Source organism: Salmo salar, chromosome ssa10 (assembly GCF_905237065.1).
Source record: "Salmo salar chromosome ssa10, Ssal_v3.1, whole genome shotgun sequence".
Classification (NCBI taxonomy): Eukaryota; Metazoa; Chordata; class Actinopteri; order Salmoniformes; family Salmonidae; genus Salmo; species Salmo salar.
The window spans coordinates 103,743,016-103,762,092 of record NC_059451.1 but is presented as its reverse complement, the minus strand read 5'-3'; the positions used below and the strand labels follow the sequence as shown (position 1 = coordinate 103,762,092).

Sequence of the window (19,077 nt, the reverse complement as noted above, 5' to 3'; positions counted from 1 at the left end):
CTGCACTCACATAACCTACTGTCCAGGGCTCACTCACATGAGAACTAGGTTGATGTCACACAGGAAGAAGGACATTCAGTTGTAGCAGGGTGAGAGATTAATTGATGCCTTATGAATCTAAAACCCTCTTTTGTAATAGTCACTTTGCAGTTATTTGACATTATAATGAAATGCTTATATTTGAAGGTATGTTTAAGCTTATACAAAACAGTATCTGTTCCAGGTGCGTAGGTATGACATTTGGAATACTGGAAGAGGTGACACGTACACGGTGAAAAAAATAGGAATAAATCCAAAACAGAAGCTTGAATGCAAAAAATAGATGTTAATTTGGACAACATAATGGCCAAAAGTTAATTACCAAAAATTAATTAAACTAAATGCATGCTCTTCAACCGATCGCTGCCTTCACCTGCCCGCCGGTTCTGACTTAGAATATGTGGACAACTACAAATACCTAGGGTGTCTGGTTTGACTGTAAGCTCTCCTTCCAGACTCACATCAAACATCTCCAATCCAAAGTTAAATCAAGAATTGGCTTCCTATTTCGCAACAAAGCATCCTTCACTCATGCTGCCAAACATACCCTCGTAAAACTGACCATCCTACCAATCCTCAACTTCGGCGATGTCATTTACAAAATAGCCTCCAATACCCTACTCAATAAACTGGATGCAATCTATCACAGTGCCATCCATTTTGTCACCAAAGCCCCATATACACTACTCACCACTGCGACCTGTACGCTCTCGTTGGCTGGCCCTCGCTTCATACTCGTCGCCAAACCCACTGGCTCCAGGTCATCTACAAGACCCTGCTAGGTAAAGCCCCCCTTATCTCAGCTCACTGGTCACCATAGCAGCACCCACCTGTAGCACACGCTCCAGCAGGTATCTCTCTCTGGTCACCCCCAAAGCCAATTCCTCCTTTGGCCGCCTCTCCTTCCAGTTCTCTGCTGCCAATGACTGGAACGAACTACAAAAATCTCAAACTGGAAACACTTATCGCCCTCACTAGCTTTAAGCACCAGCTGTCAGAGCAGCTCACAGATCACTGCACCTGTACATAGCCCATCTATAATTTAGCCCATACAACTACCTCTTCCCCTACTGTATTTATTTATTTAGCTCCTTTGCACTTTCTTCCACTACAAATCTACCATTCCAGTGTTTTACTTGCTATATTGTATTTACTCTGCCACCATGGCCTTTTTTGCCTTTACCTCCCTTATCTCACCTCATTTGCTCACATTGCATATAGACTTATTTTTCTACTGTATTATTGACTGCATGTTTGTTTTACTCCATGTGTAACTCTGTGTTGTTGTATGTGTCGAACTTCTTTGCTTTATCTTGGCCAGGTCGCAATTGTAAATGAGAACTTGCCTACCTGGTTAAATAAAGGTTAAATAAATAAATAAATAAAAAATTGCACAGAAAAATGCATGAATAGAAAGGTGAGAAAGCAAAACACAAACGTTTCGGTAATCAAGCCACCACCCGTGTGAATGGTGAGCGCACGCGCACACACACCAGGCTTCTTTTTAATTGCATATGTCAAAAGATCAAGTGAGCAAATCTATACATGCAAACAGGTACATAGTACAATGCATAATTCAACTACAGAAGCAGACAGAACTACTTTATTTTATTTTTTTAAATGTTACACATACCATATGAACATTTCCTATGAAGAGGTGGGAACTAAAGGGCTTGAAATACCACTAGACTGGCACTCTACACCCCCATCAAGTTACAACAACAAATGGTTAAGGCAAAAATGAAAGTAAGGTGGTTGGTCGGGGTGGGTGTATAACACCAACGTCTAGCAACCGAATGGTTGCGATTTCAAATATCGTCACGGACAACTTTAGTATTTATGCTAATTAGCAGCTTTTCAACTACTTACTTATTTTTAGATATTTTGCAACTAATGTACATAGCATGTTAGCTAACCCTTCCACTAACCTTGACTTTAACTCCTAGCCTAGCTAACTTTATCCAGCTAGCTAATGCTAGCCACCTATCTGGAATTCGTAACATATAGTACATTTGTAAATTTCATGACATATTGTACGTTTTTCAAATACGTAACATTTAATACTAATTGTAACTCATAACATTTTATTCTAAATGGTTAATCTTAGATTTATATACAGAATAGGACGAAATGCTCCGAGACCAGGTTGGGATGGGAATACCAAGGTGCTGTTACCTCAACAAAAAAATACTAATACTGAGCTGTATTGTATGCGCAAAAAGGTATATTTTATACTAATACAATTGCTCAGAGAAAGATATTGTTTAACAAGTAATAAAAATGATTGGAATGATTGGATACCCTGTTTTCAATACTCCAGCACCTTCCCCTTGCAAGGATAATGACATTATCTAAAATGTTTTATAAGATTGGAGAACACATTGGGAGGGATCTTAGAACATTCCTCTATACGGAATCTTTCCAGATCCTTGATATCCTTCCTGCGCTTATGGACTGCCCTCTTCTACTCAAACCACAGGTTTTCAATGGGGTTCAGGTCCGGAGACTGAGATTTTGTGGTCAATTAACCATTTTTGTGGATTTTGATGTGTGCTTGGGGTTCTTGTCTTGCTGGAAGATTCAATTGCGGCCCAGTTTTAGCTTCCTAGCAGAAGCAACCAGGTTTTGGGCTAAAATGTCCTGGTACTTGGTAAAGTTCATGATGCCATTGACCTTAAAGGCATCTGCATGCTTCCCAGTATATGCATATATTATGACAACATTTTGTGATGTCTTTGAGGGCGACGGATTTTCGGCTTTTGGACTTGGTTGAGGTTTTTTGGGTTGTTCGGGCACACATTTATTTCTGGAGGCAAGCTGAAGTTCGGAGCAGAAATTTTTCCACACTTTGCAGATTCCTGAATCACGAATTTACTGGCAAGAGAGTAGAGTGAGGCCTGCATCCAGCAACGTCACGTGACTCATTTTTGCTGTCTTTTCAGTACAGCACTACATGGAGAGAACAAGGGGGAGTGAGCAAACTCCACTGAACTAGTTTCAATGTATGGAATCACTTGGAAGTTTCCGGATTTTGGGCCAGTAACCGAAAGGTCGCTGGTTCAAATCCATTAGCAGACTAGGTGAAAAATCTGTCGATGTGCCCTTGAGAACAACACTTAACCCTAATAGCTCCTGTAAGTCACTCTGGATAAGAGCATCTGCTAAATTACTAAAATGTAAAAAAGGTAATTTAACACCTAGTGATGTCACCAGACAGGCCAAAATGCCTTACCACCAAAACCGTCTGAAAGCTACTCTTCCAAATAAGGCAGCAGCTACTCTTCCTGGGGTCTGGCAAAATGAAAAACATTACATCTCATAACAGATTTCACAACACACTAAGTGTGTCCTCTCAGGCCCTTACTCCACAACCACATATCTACAACACAAAATCCATGTGTGTGTGTATAGTGTGTATGTTATCACGTGTGTGTATGCATGTTTGTTGCTTCAGTCCCTGCTGTTCAATAAGGTGCATTTTTAACAGATTTTTACAATCTGATTCTACTGCTTGCATCAGTCACCTAATGGGGAATAGAGTTCCATGTAGTCATGGCTCTATGTAGTACAGTGCGCCTTCCATAGTTTGTTCCGCACTTGGGGAGTGTGAAGAGACCTCTGGTGGCATGTCTTGTGGGGTATGCATGGGTGTCTGAGCTATGTGCTAGTCATTTATTATGGACAGACTTCTCCCAATTTTAGCTACTGTTGTATCAATATGTTTTGACCATTACAGTTTACAATCCAGGGTTACTCCAAGCAGTATAGTCACTTTAATTTGCTCAATTTCCATTTTTAAAAACATTTTTTTTACAAGATTTAGTTGAGGTTTAGGGCTTAGTGAAGGGTTTGTCCCAAATACAATGCTTTTCATTTTAGAAATACTTAGGACAAATTACTCCTTGCCACCCATTCTAAAATGAACTGCAAATCCTTGTTAAGTGTTGCAGTCATTTCAGTCGCTGTAGCAGCTGACGTATAGTGTTGAGTCATCCGCATACATAGCCATACTGGCTTTACTCAAGGCCAGTGGCATGTGGTTAGTAAAGATTGAAAAAAAGGGGCCTAGACAGCTGCCCTGGGGAATTCCTGATTCTACCTGGATTATGTTGGAGTGCCTTCCATTAAAGAACACACTGTGTTCTGTTAGACAGGTAACTCTTTATCCACAATAAAGCAGGGGATGAAGCCATAACACGTTTTTCCAGCATTCGACTATGCTCGTTAATGTAAAAAGCCGCACTATAGTCTAACAAAACAGCCCCCCTAATCTTTTTATTATAATTTTCTCTCATCCAATCAGTCATTTGTGTAAGTGCTGTGCTTGTTGAATGTCTTTACGTAGGCTGGCGACCTTCGTGATCAAGGAAGACACCACAAGCCTTTAATCCTTGGCATGCAAAGAATTGCCGCATTGGAACTGAGTGATCCATTTTGTCGCCAAAAAATAGTATAGTAAATACAGCTTCTGCAACCCTGGAACCGTTCATTAACTTATCCAGACAAAGAGGGCTACATTGTAAAACTCATCTTGGACTAACTTTGTTAGCTTGATAGCTAGCAGCTTAGCGGCTCTGTCAAGCAGACATCAACCTATCAGTTAAGCGGGACTCCAGGACAAGAAATGGCGGTCTTAGCTGTTAAAAGTTACCCGTGTCGCGGAATCCATGCAAAAAAACATTTTGGTATTTATATTTAACGAAGATTGGTTGTTTTAATCAAAAATAACAAACCAGAGCGCACAGCTGAGCACTATGCTGGAAACACTCAATGACGTCTCTGCGCACTCTGATAACACGAGGCCGAAATAAACACACACACTACCAGTCAAAAGTTCAGACACACCTACTCATTCAAGGGTTTTTCTTTATTTTTTACTACTTTCTACATTGTAGAATAATAGTGAAGACATCAAAACTATGAAATAACGCATATGGAATCAGGAAGTAACCAAAAATAGTGTTAAACAAATCAAAATATATATTTGAGAATCTTCAAAGTAGCCTTGATGACAGCTTTGCACACTATTGGCATTCTCTCAACCAGCATCACGAGGTAGTCACCTGGAATGCATTTCAATTAACAGGTGTGGCTTGATAAAAGTTCATTTGTGGATGTTTTCCCCATCTTAATGCGTTTGAACCAATCATTTGTGTTGTGACAAGGTGGGGTGGTATATTTTGGTAAAAGACCAAGTCCATTTTATGGCTTAATGGCAAGAACAGCTCAAATAAGCAAAGAGAAACAGTCCATCATTACTTTAAGACATGAAGGTCAGTCAATGCGGAAAATGTCAAGATCTTTGATAGTTTCTTCAAGTGCAGTCGCAAAAACCACCGAGCGCTATGATGACACTGTCTCATGAGGATCCAGAGTTCTCTGCTGCAAAGGATAAGTTCATTAGAGTTATCTGCACCTCAGACTGCAGCCCAAATAAATGCTTCACAGAGTTCAAGTGAAAGACACATCTCAACATCAACTGTTCAGAGGAGACTGCGCGAATCAGGCCTTCATGGTCGAATTGCTGCAAAGAAACCACTACTAAAAGGACATCAATAAGAAAAAGAGACTTGCTTCAGCCAAGAAACACGAGCAATGGACATTAGACCGGTGGAAATCTGTCCTTTGGTCCGATGAGTCCAAATTTGAGATTTTTTGTTCCAACCGAGTGTCTTTGTGAGATGCAGAGTAGGTGAACGGATGATCTCCGCATGTGTGGTTCCCACCGTGAAGCATGGAGGAGGTGTGATGATCTGGGGGTGCTTAACCAGCATGGCTTTCACAGCATTCTGCAGCGATACGCCAACCCATGTGGTTTGCGCTTAGTGGGACTATCATTTGTTTTTCAACAGAACAATGACCCAAAACACACCTCCTGGCTGCGTAAGGGCTATTTGACCAAGAAGGAGAGTGATGGAGCGCTGCATCAGATGATCTGGCCTCCACAATCAACCGACCTCAACCCAATTGAGATGGTTTGGGATGAGTTGGACCGAAGGAAAAGCAGCCAACAAGTGTTCAGCATAACTCCTTCAAGACTGTTGGAAAAGCATTCCGTATGAAGCTGGTTGAGAGAATGCCAAGAGTGTGCCAAGGCAGAGGGTGGCTACTTTGAATAATCTCAAATATATTTTGATTTGTTTAAAACTTTTTTGGTTACTATATGATTCCACATATTATTTCATAGTTGTGATGTCTTCACTATTATTCTACAAAGTAGAAAATAGTACAAATAAAGAAAAAGCCTTGAATGAGTAGATGTGCCCAATCTTTCGACTGGTACTGTAAAACAGGATAATCAATTTGACCTCACTGGGACTTAACTTCATCGGGGTAGGGGGCAGTATTTTGACGTCCGGATGAAAAGTGTGCCCGTAGTAAACTGCCTGCTACTCAGGCCCAGAAGGTAGGATAGTTTCTAAAACTGTTTCAATGATGTCTGTGAGTATAACAGAACTCAGATGGCAGGCAAAAACCTGAGAAGAAATCCAACCAGGAAGTGGGAAATCTGAGGTTTGTAGTTTTTCAAGTGATTGCCTATCCAGTATACAGTGTCTGTGGGGACATTTTGCACTTCCTAAGGCTTCCACTAGATGTCAACAGTCTTCAGAACGTTGTTTCATGCTTCTACTGTGATTGGGGAGAGAATAAGAGCCATTGGAATCAGATGACTTAGAAAAATGACATGAGCTCAGACAGGCACACACCCATGAGAGTTAGGTGTGTTCCCTTTCATTTCTGGAGACAATATTCCAACAATTCCATTATTGAAGATTTATGATAAAAACATCCTAAAGATTGATGCTATACATCGTTCAACATGTTTCTACGAACTGTAATAACTTTTTTGACTTATCGTCTGAACTTACTGCACGAGCACAGTGCATTTGGAATGCTGGACTGAACGCGCAAACAAAAAGGAGGTATTTTGACAAATATGGACTTTATTGAAACAAAACAAACATTTATTGTGGAACTGGGATACCTGGGAGTGCATTCCGATTAAGATCAAAGGTAAGTGAATATTTATAATGTTATTTGTGACTTCTGTTGACTACAAAATGGCGGGTATCTGTGTGGCTTGTTTTGATGTCTGAGCGCTGTGCTCAGATTATTGCAAAGTGTGCTTTCGCAGGAAAACTTTTTTGAAATCTGACAGTGGTTGCATTAAGGAGAAGTGCATCTATAATTCTTTGAATAACAGTTGGATATTTTATCAACGTTTATGATGAGTATTTCTGTAAATTGATGTGCTCATTCGCCGGAAGTTTTGGGAGGCAAAACATTTCTGAACATTACATGCCAATGTAAAATGGGGGTTTTGGATATAAATATGAACTCTATCGAGCAAAACAGACATGTATTGTGTAACATGAAGTCCTATGAGTGCCATTTGATGAAGATCATCAAAGGTTAGTGATTAATTTTAGCTGTATTTCTGGTTTTTGTGACACCTCTCCTTGCTTGGAAAATGGCTGTGGTTTTTCTTGTCTAGCACTGTCCTAACATAATCTAATGTTATGCTTTTGCGGTGAAGCCTTTTTGAAATCGGACACTGTGGTTGGATTAACGAGAAGTGCATCTTTAAAATGGGATATAATAGTTTTATGTTTGAGAAATTTTAATTGAGATTTTTGTTGTTTTGAATTTGGAGCCCTGCTATTTCACTGGCTGTTGGCGAGTGTGTCCCGAGTGTGAAGTTTAATGCAAGGCCAAGGTTCTTTCCAGGGGAAATAGCATTACTCCCACGTTACAGAACTTTGAACCTTTCCACTGCTTTTCTGTATTTAATTATTAGCCAGGTTCCTAAGCAGCAAAAACAAGTATATCCACTAAATGGGGGTCAAAAACAGTGCCCAAATAGATTAGGTGTAGTAACCATCTACATGCAGGTAAAATGTGTTAATGTGAAAACAGTGTAGGCCTACAAGGGTGGTCTAATTAAGCAATAAGGCTTGAGGAGGTGTGGTATATGGCCAATATAAGGGCTCAGGGCTGTTCATTAGCACGACGCAATGTATATTTGCCATATATCACAAACCCAAGGTGCCTTATTGCTATTATAAACTGGTTATCAACATAATTAGAGCAGTAAAAATAAATGTGGTTCTATAGTCTAATATAGCACGGCTGTCAGCCAATCAGCATTCAGAGCTCGAACCACCCAGTTTACAATGACTTATATCAATTGCAAGTCTATCATTATTTAGCTATTCGTCTCACAAGTCTTGCACTGCAATATAGACAGTTGCCATGGGGAATCGTCCTCGCTATATGCTTCAGGAGCAATCAAGGTGTGACACACATGAAAACCTGAATACAGTGTCTTGACCTGGGTCTTGATAAACATGGCTATAGATCATGGGGATCACTAATCAATACGACGAGTTTAGAAGCATCAAAACTAGAATGTGCCTTAAACAAATGAGTAATAATATTAGATTTTTATATGACGACGTCATTGGCTGAGGTCAGTCGGAGGCACGCTGGGGGTGTTCATTAGGGATCACCATTCTGATCTCTTTATATAGCCTTCCTGAAGCCACTGTCGTTAGACTTGGCAGGAGAAACATATCAGACTCGCCAAGTTAGAACATGCACTTTTTGACCCTGACCGCCCTCTGTTTCCATCTATGGGGCAAGAGTGTATAAAAACGATACCATAGCTTTCATGGATAGCCAGAGACAAAGAATTGCAAAACACCCCAATTCCCTTGACTTACTTTTATTAAAAGGTTAATCGTCACGTAACCAAAAGCTTTTTTTAGCCACAGTTATTCACACGACCAAGGTCTTAGATAGTCTGTGTTTATACCCACAGTTGTATTCCTTGTCATTATGCCTTTGTAAGGCTATGAAGACAATACCTTCCTTTACCATCTGACCAGCTATTGACAGAGGGTAGTTTTAACTTTGTCTAAAGATTACAGGGTCTATTTTAACAAACCTAACAATGGTAAATCTAAGCACTGGCGCTCTAGGTGCGGGGCTGTCAGAAATATTATTGCTATTTTCACAGCCAGTATTATAAGGGAAATAGCTGGCGGTGGGGGGAAAGGGATGGGTTTTGATTACTAAACAAGTTGTAGATGTGATGAGGGCTTGGCCACTCACTGATCAATCAACTTGTCCCATGGCTTAACAATGCATGCGTATGTCTCAAGTTCTCTCGGTTATTGACAGTCTTTGCATTGTCGTCAACCAATTCGGCTGGGGGCACAGAATATTCTCCTCCTGGTCCATTGTGGATTGATACTACAGTTTATTAAATAACATAGGCTACAGTAACAAGTAACAGCAGAGAAAAAAACATTCCAGTTTGCGCAATAGCCAATGTTTGGAGTGTTGGCAATCAATGTTGTAATAGGCTTCAACGAGCCTAGCCTGTCCTTCGTCTCAACGCACTTCTAAAATCAATACATTTGGAAGAGTGCATCTTTGGTAACTGGATGAGAGGCACTCTTTGGAGATGGACACATGAACGAGCTAAATTAAGTATGGAGGTAGGCATAGGTGTATATGTTATAGATTTAAATATATTTTCAATTCAAGGCACTGACGAATTAACATATTTTATACAAAATACTAGGCTCCTGTCAATTGTTGCCAATGTGTGAGGCAGATTCTCAATAAAAATTTAAAAAAAATACAAATCGGCAGTTGATATGGCATTCTATTTGTAAATCAGACAAGCGGCTCTCTTTGAAAATGGGGATGATAGCCTACTTAAACAAGCAAAATTAAGTATGCAGGTACGTGAATTGTGCATAAAGCATGAGAGCACAAACTCAAATATATATATCTCTCTATCTCACACATATAAAAGTATGTTGACACCTCTTCAAATTAGTTGATGTCTATTTCTGCCACACCTGTTGCTGACAGGTAGATAAAGTTGAGCACACAGCCATGCAATCTCCATAGACAAACATTGGCAGTAGAATGGCCTTACTGAAGAGCTCAGTGACTTTCAACGTGGCACCATCATAGGATGCTACCTTTCCAACACATCATTGCTAGAGTATCCCCGATCAACTTTAAGTGCTGTTATTGTGAAGTGGAAAAATTTAGGAGCAAAAACAGGACAGCCGAGTGCTACAGCGCATAAAAATCGTCTGTCTTCTGTTGCAATACTCACTACAGAGTTTCAAACTGCCTCTGGAAGTAACCTCAGCAACATAACTGTTCATCGAGAGCTTCACGAAGTGGGTTTCCATTTCCGAGCAGCCTGACATAAGCCAAAGATCCCCATACGCAATGCAAAGTGTCAGCTGGAGAGGTGTAAAGCTAACCACCAGTGGACTCTGGAGTAGTGGAAATGTGTTCTCTGGAGTGATGAATTATGCTTCACCATCTGGCAGTCCGACGGACGAATCTGGGTTTGGCGGACGCCAGGAGAACGCTACCTGCCCAAATGTATAGTGCCAACTGTAAAGTTAGCTAGAGGAGGAATAATGGTCTGGGGCTGTTTTTAATGGTTTAGGCCCCTTACTTCCATTGAAGGTTAATCTTAACGCTACAGCATACAATGACATTCTAACCGATTCTGTGCTTCCAACTTTGTTGCAACAGTTTGGTAAAGTCCCTTTCCTGTTTCAGCATGACAATGCCCCCGTGCACAAAGCGAGGTCCATACAGAAATGGTTTGTCGCGATTGGTGTGGAAGAACTTGACTGGCCTGCACAGAGCCCTGACCTCAACCCCATCGAACACCTTTGGGATGAATTGGAATGGCAACTGCGAGCGAGGCCTAATCGCCCAACATCAGTGCCTGACCTCACTAATGCTCGTAGCTGAATGGAAGCAAGTCCCTGCAGCAATGTTCCAACATCTAGTGGAAAGCCTCCCCAGAAGAGTGGAGGCTGTTATAGCAGCAAAGGGGGATCAACTCCATATTAATGCCCATGATTTTGGAATGAGATGTTCGACGAGCAGATGTCCACATACACTACATGACCAAAAGAATACTGCTCAAAAAAATAAAGGGAACACTTAAAAAACACATCCTAGATCTGAATGAAATAAATAATCTTATTAAATACTTTTTTCTTTACATAGTTGAATGTACTGACAACAAAAATCACACAAAAATAATCAATGGAAATCCAATTTATCAACCCATGGAGGTCTGGATTTGGAGTCACACTCAAAATTAAAGTGGAAAACCACACTACAGGCTGATCCAACTTTGATGTAATGTCCTTAAAACAAGTCAAAATGAGGCTCAGTAGTGTGTGTGGCCTCCACGTGCCTGTATGACCTCCCTACAACGCCTGGGCATGCTCCTGATGAGGTTGTGGATGGTCTCCTGAGGGATCTCCTCCCAGACCTGGACTAAAGCATCCGCCAACTCCTGGACAGTCAGTGGTGCAACGTGGCGTTGGTGGATGGAGCGAGACATGATGTCCCAGATGTGCTCAATTGGATTCAGGTCTGGGGAACAGGGACGGGCCAGTCCATAGCATCAATGCCTTCCTCCTGCAGGAACTGCTGACACACTCCAGCCACATGAGGTCTAGCATTGTCTTGCATTAGGAGGAACCCAGGGCCAACCGCACAAGCATATGGTCTCACAAGGGGTCTGAGGATCTCATCTCGGTACCTAATGGCAGTCAGGCTACCTCTGGCGAGCACATGGAGGGCTGTGCGGCCCCCCAAAGAAATGCCACGCCACACCATGACTGACCCACCGCCAAACCGGTCATGCTGGAGGATGTTGCAGGCAGCAGAACGTTCTCCACGGCGTCTCCAGACTCTGTCACGTGCTCAGTGTGAACCTGCTTTCATCTGTGAAGAGCACAGGGCGCCAGTGGCGAATTTGCCAATCTTGGTGTTCTCTGGCAAATGCCAAACGTCCTGCACGGTGTTGGGCTGTAAGCACAACCCCCACCTGTGGACGTCGGGCCCTCATACCATCCTCATGGAGTCTGTTTCTGACTGTTTGAGCAGACACATGCACATTTGTGGCCTGCTGGAGGTCATTTTGCAGAGCTCTGGCAGTGCTTCTCCTGCTCCTCCTAGCACAAAGGCGGAGGTAGCGGTCCTGCTGCTGGGTTGTTGCCCTCCTACGGCCTCCTCCACGTCTCCTGATGTACTGCCCTGTGTCCTGGTAGCGCCTCCATGCTCTGGACACTACGCTGACAGACACAGCAAACCTTCTTGCCACAGCTCGCATTGATGTGCCATCCTGGATGAGCTGCACTACCTGAGCCACTTGTGTGGGTTGTAGACTCCGTCTCATGCTACCACTAGAGTGAAAGCACCGCCAGCATTCAAAAGTGACCAAAACATCAGCCAGGAAGCATAGGAACTGAGAAGTGGTCTGTGGTCCCCACCTGCAGAACCACTCCTTTATTGGGGGTGTCTTGCTAATTGCCTATAATTTCCACCTGTTGTCTATTCCATTTGCACAACAGCATGTGAAATTTATTGTCAATCAGTGTTGCTTCCTAAGTGGACAGTTTGATTTCACAGAAGTGTGATTGACTTGGAGTTACATTGTGTTGTTTAAGTGTTCCCTTTATTTTTTTGAGCAGTGTATTTCAAAGCACTCAGACCATTTAAAACCCTTTTATTCATAGACTACTTGCCTATAAATGGCCAGGATAAAAAGACAACTATGCAATGCTCCTAACTAACCTTGATTAAGGGGAGAGTAGGCTATGCTTGGTTTTTAATCAAATTAAACTAAATGGGGGAGAAACCAGTCATTTTTTAAATGTTTATAAATAGGACATTCACCGGCACAGAAGGCACATCTCTCCTTCCATGGGCACTGCGAGTTATTGCTGGATAGGCTGTGCTTCCGCTCTTCTTCTTCTTCTTCTTCTTCTTCTTCTTCTGTGGATTTTATTTGCTGGTTAGCAACCAACTTTAAGGTGCATTACCGCCACCAACTGGACTGGAGTGTGGACCAGAGACAGTGAATGTCTAAATCCTACCCAATATTCTCATCTCCCTAAGGAAACGAAATACATAATTAAATACTACATCCCCTGAAGAATTCCCCAGCAGTTCACTTACGCTTGGCTCTTCAACACCATACTCCCCAAATCTAATAACAATCAATCCCTTTCTCAAACATATTTCTGGCACTGAAATAGAACATGTTCCACTGTCTCCATCTCCTCCTGACAATCACACCTCCCAGTCTGATGTTTCCCCACCACTTTCAATGTACTATTTTAACCACTGTTCTTATTAATCCCGTGGCTTCTGCTTTACTGATTGACAATTCCATCGCAACATTAGGATGTTTAAGAGCCTGCTTGGCAATAATATCCACTTCCTCATTCCCCTCTACTCCCACGTGAGCTGGTACCCAGAGGAACATCACAAATACCCCCATCTGTTCACCATATACAAACACTGCAAAACCTCATACAATACATCCTGTCTGCTCTGAGACACATGAATTTAAGCTCATCAGTGCTGCACAGGAGTCAGGGAAGATGACTAACGTTACCCTGTTTGACCTTACGTCCTTGTAGATTTGCCAATATGTCATGGCTAGCTGTTGTCTTCTTAACTTTAATCTCTCCCAACTCCACCTGCATCGCTGCCACCGGGGAGGTCCTGAGTGCTCCACAACATATTCTTATGGCTTGGGCCTGGATAACATCTAGCTTTTTTAAAGATGTCTGAGCGGCTGATCCATATGCTATACTTCCATAATCCATGGATGACCTTAACAGCGCTATATATAATTTTCAATGACATTCAATCTGCCCCCCACTCCATTCCGGACAAGCAACGCATCACATTCAATATTTTATTTCCTTTGACAACTACTCTGTTAATATACTCTGCCCATATCATTTGAGCGTCAAACCAGACCCCCAGTAACCTAAACCCTCCCACCCTCTCCAGATTCCTTCCATAGAACTTCAAGTAGATTTCCTCCACAACCTTCCTTCTAGAAAAAAACTGAAAACTTGAAGCCCCACCTGAGGGACCACTGCTCAACTTCCCTAATTGCTTCTTGAACTCATCTGGCTGTATGGGTAATATTTCTCCCTCTCTTCCACAGTGCTCCATCATCAGTAAACCATATCAGGTCTCACCTGAGAGAATCTATTGTCAATTATAAAGGGAGAACAACAAAGGACTAATGACACTTTCCTGGGGGGTACCATTATCCACCTCATAGCTTTCAGACATAAAGCTCCCCACCCTCACTTGTATTGATTGCCTGAAAAGAAAATCCTTTATCCAGTTAAAAACCCTTCCTCCAACCCTCATGTTATCAAGCTTGATAAGTAGGCCTTCCTTCCACATCATAAGCCTTCTCTACATCAAAGAAAACGGCTACCACCACCTCCTTATTTTCCTGTGTCTTCCGTATGACTGACTCAAGGCACAGTACAGGATCCATCGTTCCCCTGCCTTTCCTGAACCCACTTTGATCTGGTGACATTAGTCCTCTACTCTACAGAAAGGAAGTCAGCCTTTCCGTTATCATAACTTTACATATGTGAAATGTCAACACTATCAGCCTATGGCTTGCTTGAAAGAGTAGTAGGGTCTTTCCCAGGTTTCAGTATTGGCACCACTACCACCTGCTTCCACTACCACCTGCTTCCAACTTCCAGGCAGCTTCCCTTCCTGCCCCACCTTATTGTAAAGGCCCAATACTTTCCCCATTGTTTTGTCACTGAGATAAGCCATCATGATGTAACACATATCATCCTTCCCAGGAGATGTTACCCCAACTTTAGCTAATGCTCTCTTCGTCTCAGCCAACGTAAAAGGGCCATTCATTGTACCCCCACCATCTCGCTCTGATCCAGGACCCCTGGATGTTCTCCTCTTACCCTCTCTCCCACGCTGCCCCTCTTTTGTCATATTATTTGAGCTGTGCACGTTCACAAATGCCTGGGCTAACATCTGACTTCCCCATATCTCTCACTGCAACAAACTCCTCACTTTTCAGCACAGGGAGATCCCAATATCTTCTGATTCCACTCATCCTCTTAATCATCCCCTATACCTCTCCCACAGGAGTGGTCCTGCCTATGTTTCCACAGAACCGGCGCCAATAGGCCCTCTTAGCTGTCCTAACGATCCCCTTACTACTGCTTGTGCTTGTTTATTCTGAATCAGGTGCTGGTAATTATGGGACCTTTTCAACATTCTGAAAGCACTGTTCCTACTCTTCACTGCTTCTCTTCACTCCTCCAGGGTACTGCATTACTCTCTCCCCCTGTACCCATAGGAATCACCTGCATTGCGGCCCCTACTATTGTGTGCTTCTGCTCTCAAAATCCATGCCATTATCAACTGCATTACCGTTGAGACCTTTTTATATAACTCCACATTAGATCGGCATGAAATTGTCACTTTTGCCCTTGTTTTTAAGAACACACCTCAAATATTGTCACCCCTCCCACCTCAGCGGAAGTGAGCTGATGTTAGATAGGTAAATTGGCAAACCTGGGATTTGGGCTGGAAAAAGCCAGAGTGACAGTTTTGATGACAACATTTCAAACTAACTTGCGCTTGACACTTGCCCTATGTCTCAAGGACTGTGAGTGTGTGTGTGTGTGTGTGTGTGTGTGTGTGTGTGTGTGTGTGTGTGTGTGTTGTATAGCTGTTTGATAAAGCATATGCAGTGTGTGCAAGCATCCATTATGGTTCTGAGCCATTGTATGGAGGCAAAATGGCGCCATGTGACTTGATATGTAGGCTACTCTGACACGCAAGGCGGCAGATTTCTCTTCGTCTAACATATTCACCACACAACTTTGTCAACAAAACTACAGTTTAAGAGCATATGAATGTTGAAATTTGTAGCCTAAACAATGTTTTAGTTCTGTAAATAAGTGCACGAGACTTACTGAGACAAGCTTGAGGGGAGAAAGAGCACAACATAGTCAGGCCTAGAAGAGTTGCTGTTTGACCTAGATAGGCCTATTGTATAACTGTCACACCTCAGCACTCAGCCTGCCCATAACACACAGACAAGGAACATCTTTATGAAATGATCGAACACAGTGAATTTTTTCTAATATACAGATGACGAAAAACCATACAGTGTCAATACAATTCAAATACAGGCCACGCTATTATTATTTTCTCTAGTCCTTAAACTGTATTTTGTTTTGGTGATTTCAAATCAAATCGTATTGTCACATACACGTGTTTAGCAGATGTTATTGCGGGTGTAGCGAAATGCTTGTCCTTATAGTTCCGACAGTGCAGCAATATCTAACAAGTAATACCTAACAATTTCACAACAAATACCTAATACACACAAATCTAAGTCAAGGAATGGAATTAAGAATATATAAATATGGCCGAGCAATGTCAGAGCGACATAGACTAAGATACAGTAGAATAGGATAGAATACAGTATATACATATGAGATGAGTAATGCAAGATATGTAAACATTACTAAAGTGGCATTATTAAAAGTGACTAGTGTTCCATTTATTAAAGTGGCCAATGGTTTCGAGTCTGTATGTAGCAGCGTCTCTGTGTTAGTGATGGCTATTTAACAGTCCGATGGCCTTGAGATAGAAGCTGTTTTTCAGTCTGTGTGTGTATATTCATAGCTATTAGGGGCTTAAACATGTGGAAAACTTTGCCTCATATTTATGTTTAGGCCTAATATAATAATATATTTAGCTAAATACATGTTTTAAAAAAGTATTATCAACAAATAGCCTATAGTATAAGGCAATGTAGGCCACTAGTGCACTATGGTTGCACAACCACTAGGCTCTCTTTACCAGTCATCAGGCATACAATAACGATTGAAAAAGTTGTTTTTCTGCAATATAAATGTTACGCTCGTTTTTGGACTGTTTGTTAACGGTAACTGAAACGAAGTAGGCCATCTTCAATTAACACTTCAATAATGGCAGTGATAATCACACAATGTAGTGCAAGTAACAAACACAAAATGCAACCAAAAACGGTTGTATTTTCTACATTTGTAGCAACCAAAGACAAAAAGTATCCATACCATTTAGGCGACGGCCATGGCCTAAATATCAGGCTATTGTTTTTGCTATAGCCTTTCGTTGCAAAGATTAATAACATAGGCCTATATGTAGGCCCATCAAATGAAAATTATAACTTTTAGCTTATCAACCACATGCATATCTTCCTAATTGCTGCAGCGTATCTTTAGAAAAAAAATAACCAAATCATAAGCCTACATCATTTTTTATCGCTTAGTCTGAATTGTAGCAGATTTCGGATCTAACGTTGACAATAGAGGCCTATAGGCTACTATGGAATAACATAGCCCGACCCACGGTAGGCTATAGCGCACTATGCTAAGCTATTCAAGGAAACATGTATTATTAGACGTGTGTTCTTGCTACAGTTGCCGACAGTATTCATAAACCTCGACGGCGATACATAGTAGCTACCTAGCTACCTAATTTGGCTACATTGTCAACAGGAATACCGTGGTGTAAGATTGCTCGACTGATCTACTGACCTAGTTTTGGATAGGGCGCAGAGGAGCTTTGGCCAATCATTGAGACGTTTGCATAGTTCCCCATACCCCTCTGCGGCCACTTTAGAACGGGCAATCACTTGCGAGTCGACACAGGCCGAAAAAAATAACACCAGTAGAAGCTACCAGATATAGTGGGTGTAATGTAATTTACCTGTCTGTTCCCCTGTCGCTCTGTCACCGCCGCCAGCCGCTGCATTCCTTGCCGACATGGCTGGAGCCGGTACGCCGGGGCCCAAGACTCCAATGCATGTGGATAAGGAGGAGGGGGGCAGAGTGTGTTGTATAATTGACTGATTTATTCTTCCAAGGGTGGAGCGATCGGGGACACAAAAACGTGAAAGGAAAGTACACGGTGTAATCGGGACACAACGTAACCTACAAATCCGTGAACATGCGGAAGTGGAGACACAGCGTCCATCCACTGTCTGGCCAAAGATGGTTTAGTATGGTAGGCATCACTGCACTCAAATCACCCATTAAAAAAGCACGGCTCTTCACGGATTTTCTTGCTAAACCGGGGTGAGAGAGGGCATAGAGAGAAATAGTAATGGCGCCTTTTTATAGGCGATAACTCTGCCATGGTTCGTTGGACAAAGCCTATGAGGCAAATTAATGGCGTTGTAGTTTTTTGGGGAATAATCACCGAAACTAATGATTGTGGTAAACACAGGCTTAGGCGATACATTTTGTTCTTTGACAATCTTTATGAGCTAATGTCGCTTTTTGTGAAATTAGAAGAATGTATGTAATAATACAAAACACAAATCACATAAAGGTAATGTTAACTGACGGTAAAATGTCATATAACAAAACGTCTATACTATCCTAAACCTGTGTTAACCTCAGACCTTATTTTCGGCGTTTATTCCAAACCCTATTCTTTCCGCATTCATTTTTTCAAAGGGATGGCTGAACGAACCATAGGCGAGCTCTATTGTGAATATTACGAAATTAAGGTCACGTGATCATGAGCTAAATTTCTAAATAAAAGTTTCCCATATTTTTTTTTACTTAACTTACAGGAAATGTTTCTGATTTAAAATAACAAAATCATAGTTTAATCATAGTTTAAAGTGACTTAAGTATACATTTATTGAAGGGGAAAAAATGACATATTATTGAAATAAATAAACAAAGATTGCCCTTCATAGGTTCCTGCCTTCTGAGGAGCTTTTCTTAGGCACTGTGCTTCTGCATATGCATTGCTTGCTCTTTAGTTTTTTTGGCCGAGTATCTATAAAGCACTGTAAAGAGCTTTATAAAATAAATGTGATTGATTGATTAGTCTACACATGTTTGCTTCTGTACCATTTAAACTAAAGAAGGTATATCACTCTACAGCTATTTGCTACTGTACTGTTAGTTCTATATACAGTGCATTCGGAAAGTGTTCAGACCCCTTGAATTTTTCCAAATTTTGTTACATTACAGCCTTATTCTAAAACTGATTAAATTGTTTTTCTCATCAATCTACACACAATTCCCCATAATGACAAAGCAAAAACTGGTTTTTAGAATGTTTTGCAAATATCTAAAAATAAAAAACGGACATATCACAAAGGTATTC

The 19,077-nt window shown here is 41.5% G+C and overlaps 1 protein-coding gene across 5 annotated transcripts in view; it reads right to left on the bottom strand.

Moving 5' to 3' along the window:
- bmal2 (basic helix-loop-helix ARNT like 2) overlaps nucleotides 1–18,377 on the bottom strand; it is a 37,303-nt gene extending 18,926 nt beyond the window's left edge. Inside the window, exon 1 of one of the 5 annotated variants that reach the window (XM_045688294.1) lies at nucleotides 17,662–18,377. In XM_045688294.1, coding sequence (XP_045544250.1) covers nucleotides 17,662–17,719 — 58 coding nt within the window. In that variant the 5' untranslated portion in view covers nucleotides 17,720–18,377. The remainder of the gene's footprint in view (nucleotides 1–17,661) is intronic. The other 4 variants (XM_014125376.2, XM_014125375.2, XM_045688295.1 and 1 more) reach the window with 4 other exon arrangements.
- Nucleotides 18,378–19,077: the final 700 nt, after the last annotated feature.